The 21,239-nt window shown below is 29.2% G+C and overlaps 6 protein-coding genes across 6 annotated transcripts, besides 5 other annotated features; all 6 read left to right on the top strand.

The window, feature by feature from the left end:
• Positions 1–2,323: part of a mobile genetic element that runs on past the window's edge.
• TVAGG3_1047230 (zebrafish ch211-108c17.2-related family) lies at positions 842–1,520 on the top strand (the record flags this gene model as incomplete). The annotated part of the gene is made up of 1 exon (XM_001584474.2): positions 842–1,520. A coding segment is annotated over one exon (679 nt), but the record flags the coding sequence as incomplete, so codon positions are not given.
• Positions 2,324–5,216: a mobile genetic element.
• TVAGG3_1047210 (MULE transposase domain-containing protein) lies at positions 3,563–5,005 on the top strand (the record flags this gene model as incomplete). The annotated part of the gene is made up of 1 exon (XM_001584473.1): positions 3,563–5,005. One exon carries the CDS (start codon positions 3,563–3,565, stop codon positions 5,003–5,005), a length of 1,443 nt encoding a protein of 480 aa, XP_001584523.1.
• Positions 5,217–5,399: 183 nt separating the features above from the next.
• Positions 5,400–5,421: a mobile genetic element.
• Positions 5,422–5,883: 462 nt separating this feature from the next.
• Positions 5,884–6,865, top strand: TVAGG3_1047180 (uncharacterized protein; the record flags this gene model as incomplete). The annotated part of the gene is made up of 1 exon (XM_001584472.2): positions 5,892–6,845. The coding sequence occupies one exon, from the start codon at positions 5,892–5,894 to the stop codon at positions 6,843–6,845; it is 954 nt and encodes a 317-aa protein (XP_001584522.1).
• A 704-nt stretch (positions 6,866–7,569) lies between these two features.
• Positions 7,570–8,909, top strand: TVAGG3_1047170 (leucine-rich repeats (6 copies)-containing protein; the record flags this gene model as incomplete). Its single annotated transcript, XM_001584471.2, has 1 exon — positions 7,570–8,909. A coding segment is annotated over one exon (1,340 nt), but the record flags the coding sequence as incomplete, so codon positions are not given.
• A 694-nt stretch (positions 8,910–9,603) lies between these two features.
• On the top strand, positions 9,604–11,901 carry TVAGG3_1047160 (leucine-rich repeats (6 copies)-containing protein; the record flags this gene model as incomplete). The annotated part of the gene is made up of 1 exon (XM_001584470.1): positions 9,604–11,901. The coding sequence occupies one exon, from the start codon at positions 9,604–9,606 to the stop codon at positions 11,899–11,901; it is 2,298 nt and encodes a 765-aa protein (XP_001584520.1).
• Positions 11,902–13,820: 1,919 nt separating this feature from the next.
• Positions 13,821–14,735: a mobile genetic element.
• A 1,686-nt stretch (positions 14,736–16,421) lies between these two features.
• Positions 16,422–17,460: a mobile genetic element.
• Positions 17,461–18,612: 1,152 nt separating this feature from the next.
• On the top strand, positions 18,613–21,153 carry TVAGG3_1047130 (leucine-rich repeats (6 copies)-containing protein; the record flags this gene model as incomplete). Its single annotated transcript, XM_001584469.1, has 1 exon — positions 18,613–21,153. One exon carries the CDS (start codon positions 18,613–18,615, stop codon positions 21,151–21,153), a length of 2,541 nt encoding a protein of 846 aa, XP_001584519.1.
• Between the last annotated feature and the right edge of the window lie 86 nt (positions 21,154–21,239).

Genomic DNA, 21,239 nt, shown 5'->3' with positions numbered 1-21,239 from the left:
TTTATTCCTTATATAATAAATAGTATATGTTACATAAACATGAAATTCAATAGCATTCAATTTTGGATTTTTTAGATTTGGTAAATTTTAGAAGAAATAAAATCAGCAATCAAAATAAAGAAACTTTTTTTGTATCTTCTATGATTACCTTTTGGTACTAAATTTTGCATTAATAAGTAAATTATCTGTATTATTCTGTGAGCACAAGCCCTCAGTTATGCTGGTAGTGAATGAGGAATCGTCATTTTGCGAAGAGAACGCGATTATTAAGGTAATTTTGAGAATTGTCTTGAATTATTTAAAATTAAAGTTAATTGAATAGGTAGGATAACTAGCCTTTGCTAAATTTGTATAATTTGACCTTATTCTAGTTGGATCTGAGAATATTTTTCTGAAATAATAAATTATATCGCCGATTTATGAAAATTTCTCTGATGGGACCGACTCGCTGAAACGTATTAGTGTTAATGGTAACTTGTCTGAATTTTCAAATTTTTTTCGAAATCCAAAAAATCACAAACAAAAGCATCAAAATTAGATTTGCATTTAAGGTTTTCATTTTTTTTTGGAAAATAAAAATATTTTTTCCCCAATAAAGTTTATTTTTACTTTTGAGAGGAATAGAAACGTTATTTTGGAATTTTGAAACGACAGAAATGTTCCATTTTTAATGTAGATTCTAAAATGGGGTCAAATTTTTGATTGAACCGTTATCCATTGAAAAACCTCGATTTTAAAATGTTATTCCAAAATATTCATCTAATGATATAGTATATATTTATTAATTATTACTTTTTATTCAATTTTCACTTTTGGCGGGATTTCATTTTTTTGTTGTTGTATGGGCCATATTGTTCACCCAAAACGGAAAACAAAGGCAATGCATAACATTTTACTCCACGAACGTCGTCGACTCTCAGCGCGACAGATGCTTGGTGCTTGCATAATGACCGGAATGCCATATACAAAAGGTGCTCGCTTTCTTTCTCTTTGTGGAACTAAGCCCCCTGTGAAGAGTGGTGTCATGAGACAACAGAGATTTTGTGACGATAAGATTAGAAGACTTAAAAGTATTTCCCTAATGCTGTCGAGAAAGTCCTTCAGTGGTTACTTATCCATTGATGCAAGATGGACGCACAGGCGAAACTCGCCAAGTTGTACAGTAACTGCGCTCGATGCTGTCACAAAAAGAGTTCTTGCATGCGTGAACATCAACCATATTGGTGGAAACAGACAGCATGCTCAGTATTCCGGAGCTTCCAACAATATGGAAAGTGCTGGAACTCGAATCATCTTGAAGCAATTAAAGAAATACAATATCTTGAAAGATGTTAAAGAGATTATTAAAGACCGAGATAACAAAAGTGTCTCTGTCTTTAAAGAATTTGGCGTCTCTCATCTTGAAAGATTCGATCCAGGTCATGTATCAAAAAATATCTCAAAAGATTTTACAAAGTTCTCAGCTTCTCATAAGACAGTTGAAGTTTTCAACGACAAGACTCAGAAGATTGAAAAAATAGAGAGACCTTTCTGGGGTCTGAATGCAAGCCTAAGTATGTGGCTTTGGTCATGTTTTGCCGAAGAAAATATTGACAAACGTACGAAAATGTGGGAGAATTGTGTCTACCATTACGTAGGCAATCATTCTTTTTGCGAACCGCACAATTACAAATGCTTTGAATGGCAAAAAGGTGTCAATTCGATCCAACTTCAATTCATGCTCTATGACTGGGTTCACAAATGGACACCCATAGTTTCCAAAGTTTCTTCCATTGGATCTACCTGCATGAATGAAGCGTTTAACTCCAAAATTGCATGCTATTTGGACAAATCAAGAGCCTGGAAGAACATTAACATTAGAGTTAACGTTGCAATCTTAGAATGGAATGATCCAGAGCATTTTCTCGGAGATATACAAAAAGCATTACATCTTCCCCCTTCCAGAAGATTGTGTCAAATCATTTGAAGAGAATTGTTACTCCAAAATGATATTGAAACAAAAAACTGTTACAAAAGGTTCTAAAAAACAGAACAAATACAAAAAATCCATTCAGAGTGTACCAGGAGGAGATTATCAAGTTTTCAAGTCCGAATGGGAATCAGAAGACGAAGACATTGATGACTTTGATTAACGAAAATTACATTTTATTTATTGTTTTTGTTTTTAATTAAATTATTATTATGCTCATTTTCTTATTTTGATTTTTTCTCATTACGATATAAATAATTTATTAATGCATTTATCCAATAATTATGCTATGATATTTTTATGCCTTATTTCATTTCTCTTATATTTGATAATCTGGTAAAATATAGTTCAGACGAGAAAGGGACAGACTAGCCCGTTGTCACTTTTTAATTTAGCAAATGAACGCTTATGGAGTGGAGTTTTTGGGTAAATCTGATTTGCTTATAAATGAAATAAAATCAAAAGAAACCATATTGGCATTATATTATGCAAAAATAAATGATCTTACTTAGTACTTTTAAAGTTAATTTCAGAAAAAATTTGACACAATGGTATCTGGCACATACAAGTGGTGTACAACCAAAATATAAATTGGTTTAAACATATATTGCTATATCTCATGATCTTACTTAGTACTTTTAAAGTTAATTTCATAAAAAATTTGACACAATGGTATCTGGCACATACAAGTGGTGTACAACCAAAATATAAATTGGTTTAAACATATATTGCTATATCTCATGATCTTACTTAGTACTTTTAAAGTTAATTTCAGAAAAAATTTGACACAATGGTATCTGGCACATACAAGTGGTGTACAACCAAAATATAAATTGGTTTAAACATATATTGCTATATCTCATGATCTTACTTAGTACTTTTAAAGTTAATTTCATAAAAAATTTGACACAATGGTATCTGGCACATACAAGTGGTGTACAACCAAAATATAAATTGGTTTAAACATATATTGCTATATCTCATGATCTTACTTAGTACTTTTAAAGTTAATTTCAGAAAAAATTTGACACAATGGTATCTGGCACATACAAGTGGTGTACAACCAAAATATAAATTGGTTTAAACATATATTGCTATATCTCATGATCTTACTTAGTACTTTTAAAGTTAATTTCAGAAAAAATTTGACACAATGGTATCTGGCACATACAAGTGGTGTACAACCAAAATATAAATTGGTTTAAACATATATTGCTATATCTCATGATCTTACTTAGTACTTTTAAAGTTAATTTCATAAAAAATTTGACACAATGGTATCTGGCACATACAAGTGGTGTACAACCAAAATATAAATTGGTTTAAACATATATTGCTATATCTCATGATCTTACTTAGTACTTTTAAAGTTAATTTCATAAAAAATTTGACACAATGGTATCTGGCACATACAAGTGGTGTACAACCAAAATTTCATATCCCTAGTTTTACATTTATGTTTAGTTTTATTTCACCTAATTTTCAAAGATCATAATTGAATTAGATGGCCAAGCTATTCAAAACACGACCAAGCTTATCAAAATAAGACCAATATATTCAAAATTCTTTATTCTTTCAAATCATTTCATTTTAATGCAGATCCAAGATCACGAACTCACATATATCGAGTTGCTTAAGTATGGAGTGCAACAAGAAATCCAAGCAGGTTGTAGTTATTCATATAAAACTAGGAAAGAAAGAAATCAAATCCAATTTAATTGTAAGTGGCCGAATTGTCCATGTCGCTTCCTTGTTGATACACTTCCCGATGACAAGTACCACATACGAAAATGTATTAACACCCACAATCATTCTGCCCCTTTTCCAAACAAATCACAACAAATTACATCATATTTTTATAGATCTTATTTAACAAGATATTTTGAATCAAATCAAGACCGTGTTTACGCACAATTAAGGTGTTTCAAAGATCTTAATATCCCATTTGATAGTGGGATCATTCCGGAAATGTTTCAACAATCTACAGATGCTTTAAAAAAGTTTTCTAAACGCCTTCATGCAATCAATACCCGTTTCTCAGCGGATGATGTTACATCTCTTGCAATTTTTGTCGACATGGTTAAGAGTCATTCTCCGGATGATCTCATCGAATTTATTCACGAGCCAGATCGTATGATTTTCTATTACGCCCCATTCGAAGCAAATGCTTTTTCACATCAAATACAAACTTATCACATTGATTCCACATATAAGCTCTTGCGCTCTCGCATACCATTTTATGCCGTCACTGGCAAATTCGCGGAATCAATTGTTTTTCCGTTTTTGTATTTTTTCGTTTGGCCCGACACAAGTGAAAATATACAAGTTTGTCTCACAGCATATTTTGGCTCCATCAATCGCGAACCATCTTATTTTTCAATGGACTGCGCACCTCAAATCACAAATGCTGTTGAAACAGCCATCCCCTTATGCCAGATCATTTGGTGTGGCGTTCATGTGTTGCGCGCTGTCATGAGAAAGGCTGAAAAGTTTCAAGATCGTTCCAACTTCGAAACTTTCTATAACTTAATGAAGTTATTGGTCTTTGGTTCTGAAGAGGAAGAAATTGATCCTGATGAAGTTTACAACAATTTAGAAGAAATTTTAAATGAGGAACCTGCTGCCCGTGAATACTTTGACCGAAAGTGGCGCCATCATCTTGACAGGTGGATGCTTCGCTATAGAAATGAAGGAGATGGAACAAACAACATCTCGGAATCACATTTCAAGGTTTTGAAGCACCAGTACTTCCCAGAAAGGCAAAATCTTCGACTCGATGAACTTGTCATCGAGTTATATTCCATTGTTGTTCCTTCATTCCTGATTAAGTTGCAAATTAAAGGTCTGGATTCAGAGAGAAGTGTTAAAGTTATCAAAAAAGTCACAAGAGATTTCGAAGAAATGACACAATTTAAAAAAGTCGAATGCATCAGTATGCTTGAAGCTGTTCAGAAAGGTCTGAAAAATGATACACTTGATCCCAACATTGTTTACTCAACATTAAAAATATTATTGCAAAGAAAACATTTGATTTAATAAACATTTAATTTATTATAATTAATTTTTTATTACAGTATAGTAAAAAATGCTATAAATAAATTATTATATTTTATTAAAATGTGACTTTTAATAGTAAGTGAATAAAATAAATCAGGAATTGGGAAAGAAATAAGGTTAATTAAAAATAATGAAAATTATAAGTTTAAGGTTAATGAAAAGTGACAATGGGCGAGTTTGTCCCCCACTCTAGTTCAGACTATAATCATTTTAGATTATTGATATATTTATATAGGTTAGAATAAAATTAGTTTCATTTTCTACTTTTATTTTGAATTAATAATTTATAATATCAAATATTATGGCGTAACCTCTCCTTTAAAATATAGATATATATAGGCCTATAGAGTTTATTGGCACTCTCAAAACTCTAGAATTTTGAGTTTACTATACCCTTAATTCTTTCAATTGATAATATTATTTTCAAAATAATATTTAAATACAATTAATACAGAAAACATAAAAATGAAAACGTTTATCAAAATTTGTGAAGTTATAAAAAAGCACGGAATGATTCTGAATAAAATATGAAAGTACTTGAAAGAGAATTTGCATTATTGCACGGGCTGCAAAAAGCAATGCATTGATTGGATCCATGTTGAATTTTAATAAATATTTGATCATTCCTGAATTAATTATTTAAAAATCTGGTAGCCATCTTAATTCATCTATTCACCAATACAACTTTATGATGCATATTTGCAATCTGATCCATATTTTGACATTACGATTCAATTTTGAACCCAGGTAATGCTTTTATATCATGAAATAAACGAATAACCAAGGATAAGCAGCATATAGATGGAATAATAATGTATTGCATAGCATTTTTTGATGATAAAAAATTTGTCAAAAATAAAAAAAAATGTATACAGATTTTGTTAATCTTGATAATCTGATCACAGAAATCAATAACATTTATTCGAATAATCCTTTAGCTTCCAATGAAATCATAATGGAGCCTGAGAGAGAAGTTAATTTCTATTATTCTACAAAATTAAATCCTTTCTGCTCGCCGCAGATTAATGAAATGTTCATGATTTCACTGCAGCGTACAGCATCAGGCCGTGCACAAAATTCTAAGAAGATCGATGACGAATCCATTCGTAGAGATTTAATTCAGAATGAAATACATGAGAAAGAGAACAACATTCGCTCCCAATGGCGTTCACTTAATTCTGAAACTGGCGATACAGCACTACGCATTCAAAACAGGAAAGCAACAAAGAATAGAACTAAAGTCCGCTCTAGTTTAATTAGGCTTCAGATTGGCAATCTCCAAATGCTTAATAATAACAACAATAATGTTAACAATGAAAAACCTGCAGCGAGACATGGAAACCAAAGATCAAATTCAATTCGAATTCCAGAAAAACCTCCAAAGGATATTTCTATTACAAATCCAAGAGAACTTGCAAGCAGCAATTCCTTACTTGTTTCTCCTACTCCAGAGCTTTCTGCAAGTACAGATTCATTATTATCTCCTATTCAAAACGATTCAGACGACAGAATTGCATTTAATGCACAAGATAACAACGATCCAAGAAGATCACCACAAAGAATTGCCATTGAAGTACCACAAAACCAACCAGCAGCGTTTGGCAAAGCTCCAATCAGAAAACTTTCTAAATCTAACCTCAACTTTGAACTTGCAGCAGCCAGAACTGGAATGCAGATGTCTCATGTCAGGAAAACAAGAGCTAGCATTTCTAACGAATTTAAAGCTATTGACGTCGTTATTCCCGATGAAAAGGAGAACAAATTAAGGCGTATACCTCCTGCAGGTAATCGTAGAAGGCCAACTAGACCTAATAAGTAAACATTTTTTTATATTCAAAACATTTAAGGTTCTAAAATACATTCTTTAAACGTTTTTGGGATGGTAGATTCTTACTGATGTCAAATAGGATATTCTAAGCTCGATCACGTAAGCATATTCCTTTTAATTTATAATATTCATACAGTTGATTAAAAGGAATTAAACATTTGATATCTGACAAACAAGCCAAATAGGGTTATAATACATTTAGCTTTTTATAATGGAAAATGAACAAAAACTATAAAAATTGACACTCTTATTCAATTGCGTAATCCACCCATGGAAAACATTTGAAGATTTTTAAATGAATGTTTATAATTTCAAATTTTGATTTGCATAGAAAAGTAAAATACCCATCAATTCAAATTTTTTGGGGCCCCATTTTTTTAATGAAATATTAATCCCCAAAAGAATTTGAAGTGATTGGTATTCCAATATACTTCAAACATTTTTCTGAGCAAAGCTCAGAAAAAGTTTGAAGTATATTTCTAATATATTGTAAATTGAATGGTCAAATTTATTTTAAAAATGATATACAATTGAGTTTGAATATCAACTATTTATTCGAAAGCGGTTGTTTTGCCAAAGTTTTCAAAAATTGAGAAATCATATAGAATTCGATGTTGAAAAACATTATTTACATATGATATCAAATGATGACTAATTTTAAACCGATGAAAAAAAATCACATTCAAAATTTTGAGTTTACTGGAAAATGAATAATATGATCATTAGAGGAGATATTTCAGAAGAAGAATATAGCGGCAATGCTTCATTACTTAATATTACTATTCTTGAATGTAGTTCAATCGGAAATGGAGCTTTTGCATATTGTTACAATCTTGAAGAAGTTAGGATTTCTGGTTCCTTAACAAATATTAGCGCCGGATGCTTTTACGATTGTCATAATCTCCAAAAGGTCCAGTTACCAAATAATATCAAGTTTATTCAAAATCATGCATTTCATTATTGCGGAAACCTTCAACAAATCAATTTTCCGGATGCATTAGAAGAAATAGAAGATTATGCATTCATTCAATGCAATATTAGTTTACCAAAATTCAATAAAAAACTCAAAAAAATCGATTATTCTTGCTTTCAATACTGTTACATGATAGAAGAAATAAAGTTATTCGAGGAAATAGAGCATATAGATCATCTTGCGTTTTGTTATTGCACAAACTTACTCACTTTTTCATGTAATTCCAATAAAATTACTTTTATTGGTTCCGGTTTATTTCAATATTGTTTCCAATTAAGAGAAGTTCATTTTGCGAAAACATTTCAAGTAATACCACCTTATTTCTTTAGGGAATGTGAAAATCTTGTTTCATTTAATTTAGATGACAAAATCACTAAAATTGAATCCGGAGCATTTTATAATTGTGTTAGTTTCCCTCCATTTAATTTTCCGGAAACTTTAAAAGAAATTGGAGACAGCACATTTTTTAGTACAAGTTTTGAAACCGTTGTTATTCCAAAAAATGTAGTTTCTATTGGGTATTCTGCATTTGCCTATTGCACAAAATTAAAATCATTTATTTTTAATAATGATTTTTTAGAGCTAAATCACTCAATATTTTCATATACTTCTAGTCTAACAAAAATAGTTCTGCCTCGATCAATAACACGTATTCGATATAGTTGTTTTCAATCAAGTGCAATAACTGAAATAACATTGCCACCAAATTTACAGGTTTTAGATAGTGATGTCTTCAATAATTGTTCATGTTTGAAAAGTATTAATCTTCCAACCACTATCACATATATAGATTCATATTGCTTTTTTAACTGCACATTAATTAAAGAATTAATAATTTCAGCTAAAACTAGAAGTGGGAGCTCATTTAAGGATATGAAAAGTTTAAGTAAAGTTGTATTCACGGAAGGAGTTGAAACAATAAATGATGATGAGTTTGCTAATTTTACAAGTCTTAAAGAAGTTCAGCTTCCAACAACTTTAAAAGAAAGTAAAGATAATTCATTTTTAAATACAAGTATCAGATCAATTTATTTACATAATAGAGTTATTTCGATAGGTAACTGTGCATTTCTTTTTTGTAATGAGCTTGAAGAAGTCATTTTTGAAAATGGAATGACGCAATTACATATTGGCGACAATGCATTTACTAATGATCAATCTCTAAAAAGAATACAACTACCAAATATTCCAATTTCATTTGGAATTAATACCTTTAGTGGAGTGAATAAAATTGAAGAAATACATATTTATGCATCATATACAGGAAGAAATAATGATCCATTTTATTGTATGTCAGACCTTAAGAAAGTTATTCTTGAAGAAGGAATAGACACAATATACAAATGAGAGTTTAAATTCTGCACGAATCTAAAAGAAATCAATTTCCCAGAGACATTAGAAGTTATTGAAGCAGAAGCTCTGTATTATACAGGAATTATTACAGTTCATATACCAGATAATGTCGTAGTTATCCAAGAAAGTGCATTTCAGAGATGTACAGCTATTAAAGAAATAACATTTGGCAGCAAATTAACTTATTTACCGCAGTGCTGTTTCGAAGATTCTTTTAATTACACTGTTGTCAATTTACCTCCACAAATTACAACTATTGAAATAGATTGTTTCAAGAATGCAAGAATAATTTCTCTTACTCTTCCTGAATCTCTTCAAAGAATTGAAAATGGTGCATTTTATAATTGCAAATATTGGAATTCATCACTAATTCTTCCAGTAAAGCTTTCTGAAATCGGAGATTCTGCATTCTTTAATTGTAAGATGATAGAAGAAATTTCAATTCCATCAAATTGTTCAATTAGAGGCGAAAGCTGTTTTTCTAATATGACAAATGTTAAGAAAGTCACATTTCAATCAGGAATTGAAGTTATCAATAGTCAAGAATTTGCATATTGTACTAATCTTAAAGAAATCGTATTACCAGACACTCTAACAACAATAAAAGATCGTGCATTTATGAATAGTGGATTAGAATCAGTTCATTTTCCTATCAATTGCACCAATATTGAATTTTCTGCATTCAAAGACTGTTATTCATTGAGTGAAATTATTTTTAATGACAATATCACTTATTTACCTAGTAGTTGTTTTGAAAATACAATCAGTTTGAGATCAGTTAATTTACCAAATAGATTACAAAATTTAGGATATTATGTTTTTCGAAACAGTTCATTAGAAACGGTAAGTATTCCAGAATCAGTGGTTAATATAGGAAGTTATGCATTTTATAATTGTTCATATTTGAAATCATATAATTTCACTCACAAAACTCATACATTTGCAAGTTATTGTTTGGGTGGAATCAATTTAATTGAAGAACTTACGATTCCTATTCATTGGAATGGTCATAGAGGATTCCATTTATTTGATGGAATGATCAATCTTAAGAAAGTTACATTTGTTGAAGGAATTGAGAGTATATTTGTAGGTGAATACGCAAATTGTGCCAATCTTAAGGAGATTCATCTCCCACAATCTCTAATTAACATATATGATGATGCATTTGATAACACAGGATTTGTTGAATTTGTTTTACCAGATCATGTTACAAATCTTGGCTCTGGTGTTTTCAAAAATTGTAAATCATTAAAACAATTTACTTTCAATAACAACAGGTTCATACCAAAATATTTCTTCCAAAATTCATTTAATTTCACAGAATTTACAATTCCTCAAACAGTTGTTGATTTAAGAGATAGTTGTTTCGAAAACAGTAAATTGCTTTCAATTCAACTTCCACAATCAATTCGTAGTATTCGCAGTTATGCATTTCATAATTGTTATACACAAAATGCTGTAGTTTTTCCGAGTACTTCAATTTATTTAATGGATTATTGTTTTAGTGGATGCCATTTTTCAAGTACATTCACTTTAGGAGCAGAAAACATTCTTAGAGGCGTTTATTGTTTCGAAAATTGCAAAGATATTGAGAAATTAATTATATCAAATGATGTTACGAAAATATATCAAGGAACTTTTGCATATTGCCAAAATCTTAAAGAAATCGTGTTTTCAAACACACTTGAAGAAATTGGAGAAAGAGCTTTCATTAATACAAAAGTCTTTTCAATTGATCTACCAGATAGCCTTACTCTGATTGGTCTTGCGGCATTCTCAAATTGCTATTATCTTAAAAATATTAAATTTGGAAGTAATATAAATGAAATTGAACCTCGATGTTTTGAAAATTCTCTTGTTGATTTTGACCTTGATTTTCCTTCAAAACTTTCTTTTATTAGTATAGATTGTTTTAAGAATTGTTCCTTTAAATCATTCGAAATTCCAGAAACAATTACATTAATTGGAGCAGGAGCATTTGAAAATTGTACTTTGCCGCGTCATTTAACTTTACATTCCAATATATATAAAGTTAGTGAGAATGCTTTCAAAGATTGTAAGAATTTAAGTACAATTAAAATAGTTGCAACATGTTATTTAGGATTTAATTCATTCTATAACTGTCAAGATCTAGTTGAAATAAATATTTCACAAAGCATTACTATTTCATATGACTCTTTCAATAATTGCACAAAGTTGAATTCAATTAGGTTAGAAAAGAGTAATGGAACAAATACAATCCAATCTGGTGCATTTTATAATTGTATCAGTCTTAGTTGTCTTCAATTCCCAGACAATTGCGCTTTAAGCTTTGAAAGCTTTGGTCATTGCGTTAATTTAATGTTTGTTTATCTTGGCAAGAATTGCCATGTAGAATCCGAAGCATTTAAAGATTGTAATAAAATCAAATACTTTGTTATTGATTATGACGATAAATTCTATTATTACCATTATTCTTTAAAGAATTTTGGTGGAAAATATGTATTCAATAATGTATCTAATTACACAGAATTATGCCAAAAATTACGTTATAGGCTTAATAAAGCTTATGTCAATGGATTATCTCACGAAATAAATGATGATGAATCAAACCTTAGGTTACTTCCAGTTCCTGTAAGTTTCAAAAATGGAAATTGTAAGCCAATTGAGGCTACATTATTATATGAACGAGATTTCTCTCGATATCACTTTGAGCTGCTTTATCTTTTAGCTCAAACATGATTTCTTTTGTTATGTCTAATTAGTTAACATGTAAAGTTTGCTAATAGTTTTTTCAATTGTTTATTTAATTTCTCTTTCATAAAGAAATGAAGCATTTCTTGCGCAGTTATTATTGGTTTAAGAATAAAAAACATTATTATTCAGATTTTGACTATAAAGAATATTAATCCAGGATATTATATGTGAATTTGGCTCAGAAATCATATATCTGGGGAATGTATTCTTATATTTCATTACATTTGTTTCATAAATTGTTCAAGTAAGATGACAAATGACAATAAAACAATAAATCTTCACATGAAATTTCGTTTCTTCCAATTTTTAGAATGGGGTCGGATCAGACTTTTCTCCTAATTGGATCCTTTTTCCGAACACTAAACTATAACCTATAAAACTGTCATTTATAAACTATAATTTACCATTCTTCTCAATTTTAAATATATTTTCTCACGATTTTTGTACGTGGAACTTTAATGCAATCTTGATGTTATATTCCAAAGTCTCCTGATATCAAATATCGCATCTAAAAATATCACACTCAGCCAAATATATTGAAAAAATCGGATGTTCTGAAAAATTGATAAAAAGCGGATTTAATCCGAAGGTTATTAGTTGGTTTATCTGTATTAGTGTTGTTTCGAATTTAATAAAAATTTCTTTCAAAATAATAATTCCAGTTAGTAGTAGGGGCGGATGGGTTTTGTGACATTTTTTGTAAACGTAAGAATTCATACAATATTGAACGATTTTGTATCATTTAAAATTAACATTAATTTTAAAATAATTTATTTTTTTATTCTTACATAAATGACCCAACAAGTAAAACCAGATAAAATAGATTATCGAATTTTAGAGGATGGTGTTCCTGTTTATATTCAAAGATTTAAAGGGAAGCAATATTATAGAATTCTTAATCCTGAATATCTTAAACATCAATTTAAAAAGGAAGACTGTGAATTATTAAACGCTAATGAATATGAAAATGCTAAATCAAAACTGAGATATAAATATATTGGAAGTGATGAAAGGTGTAAAGATAAAGATAAAGTTTATTCAGTTTCATATAATGAATGGAAAACCAATAAGATAAGAAAACATTTAGGAGATTATGGGAAATGTTCTGAATTCTTTAAATCTAGTATATACGAGAGAGTAAAAGAAATTAGAAATAATTATTTTCATGAATGAAAGATTCACTACCATAATGAAATAAAAAAATTTTTTAAAAATAAACTTTAAAAATTCATGTCTTACATTTTTGAATAATTTATTTTTTTAATTCGTAAGAATTCTCACATAATTGAATTATTTTTGAAGAACTGGAGGTGCTACCATGTTACCATGTGCTACCAGGTAATTCAACTTCTCTTAAAATTACTGACAACATGACATTTTGACAACAACATAGGTTCTTCGTTAATGCTTCATGAATGCCTTCCTCGTTAATGTTTTAGGTTCTTCAATTATGAATTATTTTTGAAGAACTGGAGGTGCTACCATGTTACCATGTGCTACCAGGTAATTCAACTTCTCTTAAAATTACTGACAACATGACATTTTGACAACAACATAGGTTCTTCGTTAATGCTTCATGAATGCCTTCCTCGTTAATGTTTTTAGGTTCTTCAATTATGAATTATTTTTGAAGAACTGGAGGTGCTACCATGTTACCATGTGCTACCAGGTAATTCAACTTCTCTTAAAATTACTGACAACATGACATTTTGACAACAACATAGGTTCTTCGTTAATGCTTCATGAATGCCTTCCTCGTTAATGTTTTTAGGTTCTTCAATTATGAATTATTTTTGAAGAACTGGAGGTGCTACCATGTTACCATGTGCTACCAGGTAATTCAACTTCTCTTAAAATTACTGACAACATGACATTTTGACAACAACATAGGTTCTTCGTTAATGCTTCATGAATGCCTTCCTCGTTAATGTTTTTAGGTTCTTCAATCAAACATGAAAGAGTCACTTAAAATGATTAAATTATTTAAAGAAGAAGGTAAAACAATAACAGCATGGGATGTACTACTAAATCAATTGTCTTCATTAACCGTTAAGGGTGTTTGCTTTAAATCTGATTCCCCCGATGTTTTCTCAACGTTTCAAGGTTATAAATACAACATTCTTGAAAAGCTTGATTACTCAAAAATTGAGATGTTTATGAATTTCATTAAAGAAGTCATTTGTGATAATAACGATGAAGTGTATAAATACCTACTCGGCTGGATTGCATCAATGATTCAACATCCTGGAATCAAGAATGAAACAGCAATTATTTTGAAAGGACTTCAGGGAACAGGTAAAAACAGATTTACAGACATTATTTCTGAACTTCTCGCTGGTTATTCATGCAAAAACATTACCGAAATAGGTGAGCTAACGGGTAATTTCAATTCAGTAGTTGAGAATAAAATGTTTCTTGTACTTAATGAACTCAAGAATGTAGGTGAAGATAGACTCGCAAACTTCAACGCTTTGAAATCAATTATAACGGATAATGAGATAAGAATTAATGAAAAGAATCAACCCAGAAGAACTGCTCAGAACGTTGCAAACTTCATTTTCGTAACTAATAACGTTTACCCTGTCAAAATTGAAGTTGGAGACAGAAGATATGTAGTTTTAAGAGTTAATAGTAAATTTAAGGGTCAATTTGATTACTTCAAGAATTTGATGAATTCATGCACTAAGGAATTTTATGATAATTTACTGACGTATTTTATGCAATATGACCTTTCATCATTTAATGTACGAATCATTCCGATGACTGAAGCCAAACAAGATTTAATTGAATTATCCGCCCCTACTACTCCAGTTCAAGTATAGAAAATACTCAATATGAAATCAATTGTAAGTTAAAATTAGTATTTAAATGCAAGGGAATGAGTTTTTTGCTTCCTTTTTTATCGGATGAGATATATCTAATTTGTCTCGCAATTATTGCAATTGACAATAGTTATATTGAGTCCATATATTTGGGTTCAAAGTTCATTGAGGGATTTTAATTACTATTTTAAAGAATTTACTACAAATCACATGAAGCGATTTGAGTTCATAATGGAAAAATGTTTTGAAACTCATTATATATTGATTTTTAAGTTAGTTTCATGATTTTAATTAATAATCATTGATGTTTTTATTAATTTGAGTAATTTCAACGAAAATGAATAAAAGTCAGCGAGCATCCATCATACCTATTATGCATTTATCGCTTTAAATTGATTTTTGCTCCGAATAATAAAAGAAACAAGTCTGTTATGATGAAACTGAGTTTTGTTATTTTATTAAAAGTATATATCTATGAAATAAAAGATTACAAATTGTAAGTAGAACTTAAGAAAATAAAGAGATTTTTAAAATTTATATAAGAATCTAACAAATAAATACATTTCAGTAATTCGCAATTAATCAGAAAAGGGTCAATTAATAGTACACCCATAAAGTAATCTTTGATATCGCTTATTTTTTGACTTTTTATCAAATTTTCTTATTATAAACCAATAATATAATGGAGAATTGGATCAATTGATTCGGCTGAGTGATTGTGTTAGTGTGTGGTCGCAAGGTCTTACAATTTCGAAAGTATGTATAATCAAATATCGAACGCAAAGTTCAATTGCAAAATTCGAGCGATAAATATTTATGGCAAATGCACATGATTTTTGGTACTTCACTGTATCGAGATATCTGAAGTCTGGCTCAGAACTTCAGAGTGCTTCACCTAAAAATGTTTTGTTTTTCTCAATTTTAACATATTTGAGGGAAACCAAAAACCGTTTTAATAAAATTGAGAGATGCTATCTTAAAATCATATAATATTTAGATATAAATCAAAATTAAATTTTGAAAATTTTGAAAAAATAAAATTTCAAAATAATGTGTAATATAATATGTATCAATTATAACAATGATATTTATCATATCCAAAGTCATTTTTCTGATATAAGATTTTATTAGATAAGCATTTTCGACCTTTTATCGCTTTGGGAGGGCGCTTTGCGTCCTCCCAAAGCGAAAGAATCCAAAATAACCCGATTCTAAATTTTGAGTTCGAAATCTCGAATTTTTTCCATATAATAACATACTTTTTAATATAAATTTGTGGGGTTCAGACATTGCGGATCTTCGATCCGCAATGTCTTCACCTAGACCGTATATATATAACCCATGAATGGACAAGGCTGTCATGCACCAGTGTGTTATAACAGATCGAGTTTATTTGAAATTTCATAAAATAATTATTATAATAAATTTGATATTCAGCGACGGCGCTACGCGCCTTTTAGCATTCTGGGCACTTACGTGCTCAGAATGCAAGATTGAGAAATTTGAAACTTCGTTTCAAATTTCTGCCTTGCTGTTATGCAAAAATAAAGACAGTACAAAAAAATTTTTGAAATTGAGAATAAATATAATATCGTGATTTTTTGTGATATATGGATTTTTTAGAAGATATTAGAGATTGAAGTCTCAATTTATAAAATTTTTTTAAATTGAGAGGAGTTTTAAGGGTGCACCCGTATGTACGTTTATTTGAGAGGAGGAGGATTACCCTCTCAATTTTGAGGGATTCGTTAGTTTATTTTCTCGATGAATATGCAATAAAATTTGATTTTTACCTTATCAATATACTTCATATAATATACACATGTTCATGTAAAAACTTTTTTCCAAAATCCTCAGAAATTAAGGGATTTTTGAATTTTAAGAATTTTTTTCGAATTTTTTCGAAAAAAAATATTTTCAGAACAGCCTTAACGGCTAAGATTTAGGAACAATGTTAAGTATCAAAAAGAAAGGAGGTCTGATATAGACAACATATATCGTTGAAGGTTGAAAAAATCTCTAATATTTGAGCCCAAAATTTCAAATTTTAATTTTTTGAAAAAAGAGGCCACCCGTATGTACGTTTATTTGAGAGGAGGAGGATTATATTTTTGAAAGGGTGAAACATTATGAATATGTTAATTATATAATAATATGTATTATTATAAAAAAGAAAAAATAAAGCACGTTAAAATTTTTCTTTCTTGATTTTTTACAAAATCTACTTAGAATTATGCAAAATATGACTAAATAATTATAAATTTCAAGTTAAATTTTAATTTTGATAAATAATTTAAATTTCAAAATATCAAGTTCAGTTCGACTATGTATGTAGTAATTCCTCAATAAAGTGCCAAAACCCTATTAAAATATATGAACATTTTCAACATTTTAATGTTTTTATTTAAAAATTTGATGGAATATGAGCTTCAAACAATTATTATGTAAATAAAAATAATTAAATATATGTATTTATTCGTATTACAACCGTAGTAAGTCGATTCTTCTTTCTTCTACTGAGTTTTGAATTTGATTTCGAATTGTAAAGAGATTCAAAGGGAAAATACTAGCGGATAAAAACTACCTCCATGAAAGAGTCATAATGGAGTCAAGTTGTATTTTTTGATATTTTTTGCTTTTCGAGCCTAAATAGGTAGCCAAGATAATGCCTAAAAATAAGGTTCTAAATTCTGAAGTTTACATGATCCTCTCGTGTGCACCCTTAATGATATTATTTTATTTGATATTTGGATTTTTTAGAAGATTTTAGAGATGTCAGTCTCAATTTAAAAAAATTTACAAAAAATAATCGTAAAATAATCGTTTTTGTTCAAATCCTTTTCATTCTGGAAATTGAAGTTAAATATCAAAGAGATAGTCTATGCTTATGTTAAATCAAATCATTAAAAAGCATTTTGATGACTTTTTCTAACCGTAAATTGTCACTTTTTGATGTTTTAAAATTATTATATATTGTATATGCACATAAGATATAAATTAATATTAAAATATCAAAATCGATTTTTGAGAGAATCAAATTTATCGCATCTCATCGTTGTTGCGAATTAATATTTTATTTGTAATGTACATATTATCATAATTATATTTATCATATTAAAATTCAAAAATAATTTTTGAGTTTCAGATCTCCCTAATTTCCCATATAAATATATGTTTATTTTATTAAAAATAGAATGTCCAAATATTGATAAAAATCGATCCGCATTTCATGCTTTTAATTCTATATATATAGAAGGTCGCCAAAAAAAAGTGCGGAAATTAAAAACCGCAGTTTGAGTACTTTCTGAGAGTCTGTTTGTCAGAAAGTATACATTTGTAAACTTTCTGACACTAAAATTTTTTTAGTCCTTTCAAAGTTTTTGACAATGCCAAAAAGTATACATCGGGGCTCTCAATTTTCCTCTCAAACGGCGGGTTTTTAAAAACGCTCATTTTTTCATCGACCTTAACCCATCGAGGTTTACATGATGGAAAAGGAATTTTTCAGGAATCATATTTTGGGACTGAATTAAATTGTTATTATTGATTTCTTGTATTTCAGCATAAAAAAATAATAAAATTTATGGTATTTTCTATCAAATTTCAATTTCTATTTCAATTTTCCTTGTATTCAATTTTTGAGGCCATTGGGAAAATTACATAATATTCAAATGCTGATAATCAGCATTACAGAGTCATAAATGAAATACATATAATATAATCTTTTCAAAATTTTTAAAAGGAATTGAATTGATCTCATTTTTAATTCAATTTTGATTGAATCTAAAAATGATATTGAGCATTTAAAGTTTTTTAAAACTAAATTCATCAAACATAGTAATCCGATAAAATATTTCATTCAATTTTTTAAAGAATGGCTGAACTGACAATAATTGGAGATATTCAAGAAGGGAAATATTCTTTCAATGCAACATTGTTTAATATAACAATCCTTGAGTGCAGTTCACTTGGAAATCAAGCTTTTGCATATTGTCACAATCTTAGGGATATCAAAATTTCTAGTAACCTAACAAACATTAGTACATTCTCTTTTTTTTATTGTGCTAGCCTCCTAAATGTTGAATTACCAAATAGTGTCAAAGTCATCGGAGAATACGCATTCGCTCAATGTGAAAGTCTTGAAAAAATAAAATTTCCGGATAATTTAGAAGAAATACAAAGCAATGCATTTTATATGAACAATATTAGTTCACTAAAATTTGGTGAAAAACTTAAGAAATTAGGAGACTATTGTTTTTACCAATGCGAAAATTTAGAAGATATCATATTATCCGAGGGAATGGAACATATAGGAGATCATTCTTTTCAATATTGCAGTAATTTAATAACTTTTACTTGTAATTCCAGCAAAATCAATACAATTGGTGGTTATACATTTTATCATTGTATGAAATTAAGAGAAGTTCGCTTTTCAGAAACAATTCATGTAATATCAAATCATTGTTTTACTTGGTGCTCAAGTCTCATTTATTTAAATATATTACAATACATTTCAAAAATAGGAGAATATGCTTTGGCTGGTTGTAGTAATCTCCATCATTTCGAGTTACCCGAAACGTTAGTTGAAATTAGAGAAGGTGCCTTTTATGAATATAACTTTGAATCAATTGTCATACCAAGAAATGTTGTTTCAATAGGGGATTTTGCATTTGCTGAATGTAAAAACCTAAAATCATTTACTTTTAATAATAATCCAACTGAATTGAATTCTTCGATTCTTGAAAATTCATTTCTTAATACAAGTATAATTCTACCTCAATCAATAATAAAAATTTTTGCTAGATGTTATATGAGTACTTCAATATATGAAATAACTTTACCACCGAATTTGCAATATATAGGAGATAGTGTATTTTATAATTGTTCACTTTTGAAAGGCATCATTTTTCCGCAAAGTATTACAGAAATTGGTTCATTATGTTTTTTTAACTGTTCATTAATAAAAGAATTAAAAATTTCAGCCAACATTAGAGGTATGCTAGCCTTTAAAGGAATGGCAAGTTTAAGCAAAGTTGTATTTATGGATGGAGTTGAAATAATAAATGAAGAAGAATTTGCTAATTTAACAAATCTTACAGAAGTTCAGCTTCCAACAACTTTAAGGGAAATTAAAGAAAAGGCATTTTTAAACACCAGTATTAGATCAATCCATATACATAATTCAGTTACTGTCATAGAGAATCATGCATTTTTATTTTGTAACTACCTCGAGGAAGTAATATTTCATGATGGAATGACACAATTATCGATTGGAAATAATACTTTCACTAATTGCGAATCACTAAAAATATTACAACTTCCAAATATCCCCATTTCTTTTGGATTAAATGTATTCAGTGGTGTGAGTAAGATTGAAGAAATTCACATTTATGCATCATACACAGGAAGAGAAAAATGCCCATTTTATTGTATGTCAAATTTAAAGAGAGTTATTCTTGAGACAGGAATAGATAGATTATACAATCAAGAGTTTAAATTTTGTACAAATCTTCAAGAAATTGATTTCCCAGAGACATTAAAAGTTATTGAAGCAGAAGCATTGTTTTACACGGGTATAATTTCAGTGAATATACCAGATAATGTTGTTGAGATTCAAGAAAAAGCATTTCAGAGATGTTTAGCTATAAAAGAAATAGCATTTGGAAGCAAACTAACATATTTATCACAATCTTGTTTCGAAGATTCTTTTAATTATACTATTGTTAATTTACCTCCACAAATTACAACTATTGAAATGGATTGTTTTAAAAACGCAAGGATGATTTCTCTTACCCTTCCCGAATCTCTTCAAACAATTGAAACAGGCGCATTCTATAATTGCAAATATTGGAATTCATCACTAATTCTTCCAGTGAATCTTTCTGAAATTGGTGATTCTACATTTTCAAATTGTGAGCTTATTGAAGAAATTTCAATTCCATCAAATTGCGTGATCAGAGGTGAAAAATGCTTTTCTAATATGACAAATGTAAAGAAAGTCATATTTCAATCAGGAATTGAAGTTATTAATAATCAAGAATTTGTAAATTGTACGAATCTTAAAGAAATTGTATTGCCAGATACTCTTACTACAATTAAAAATTGTGCATTTATGAATAGTGGATTAGTATCAGTTCATTTTCCTATTAATTGTACAAATATTGAATTTGCTGCATTCAAAGACTGTTATTCATTGAATGAAATCGTTTTTAATGACAATATCACAAATTTACCTAATAGTTGTTTTGAGAATGCAATCAGCCTGAAATCGGTCAATTTTCCCGGGAGATTAGAAACAATTGGATATAGTTGTTTTAAAAACAGTTCATTGGAAACAGTAAACATTCCTGATTCTGTAAAACTCATAGAAATGTGGGCGTTTTATAACTGTTCTTACTTGAAATCTTATAATTGACCAAATGCAGGAATTAATTTATCATATAATTCATTAGGCGGTATCAATTTGATTGAAAACCTTTCAATTGCTAGTAGTTGGAGAAG

The sequence above is a fragment of the Trichomonas vaginalis genome, chromosome I (genome assembly GCF_026262505.1).
Source record: "Trichomonas vaginalis G3 chromosome I, whole genome shotgun sequence".
Lineage (NCBI taxonomy): Eukaryota > Parabasalia > Trichomonadida > Trichomonadidae > Trichomonas > Trichomonas vaginalis.
Note: the sequence above shows the minus strand (reverse complement) of the source record. Positions and strands in the feature narration are given on the sequence as shown.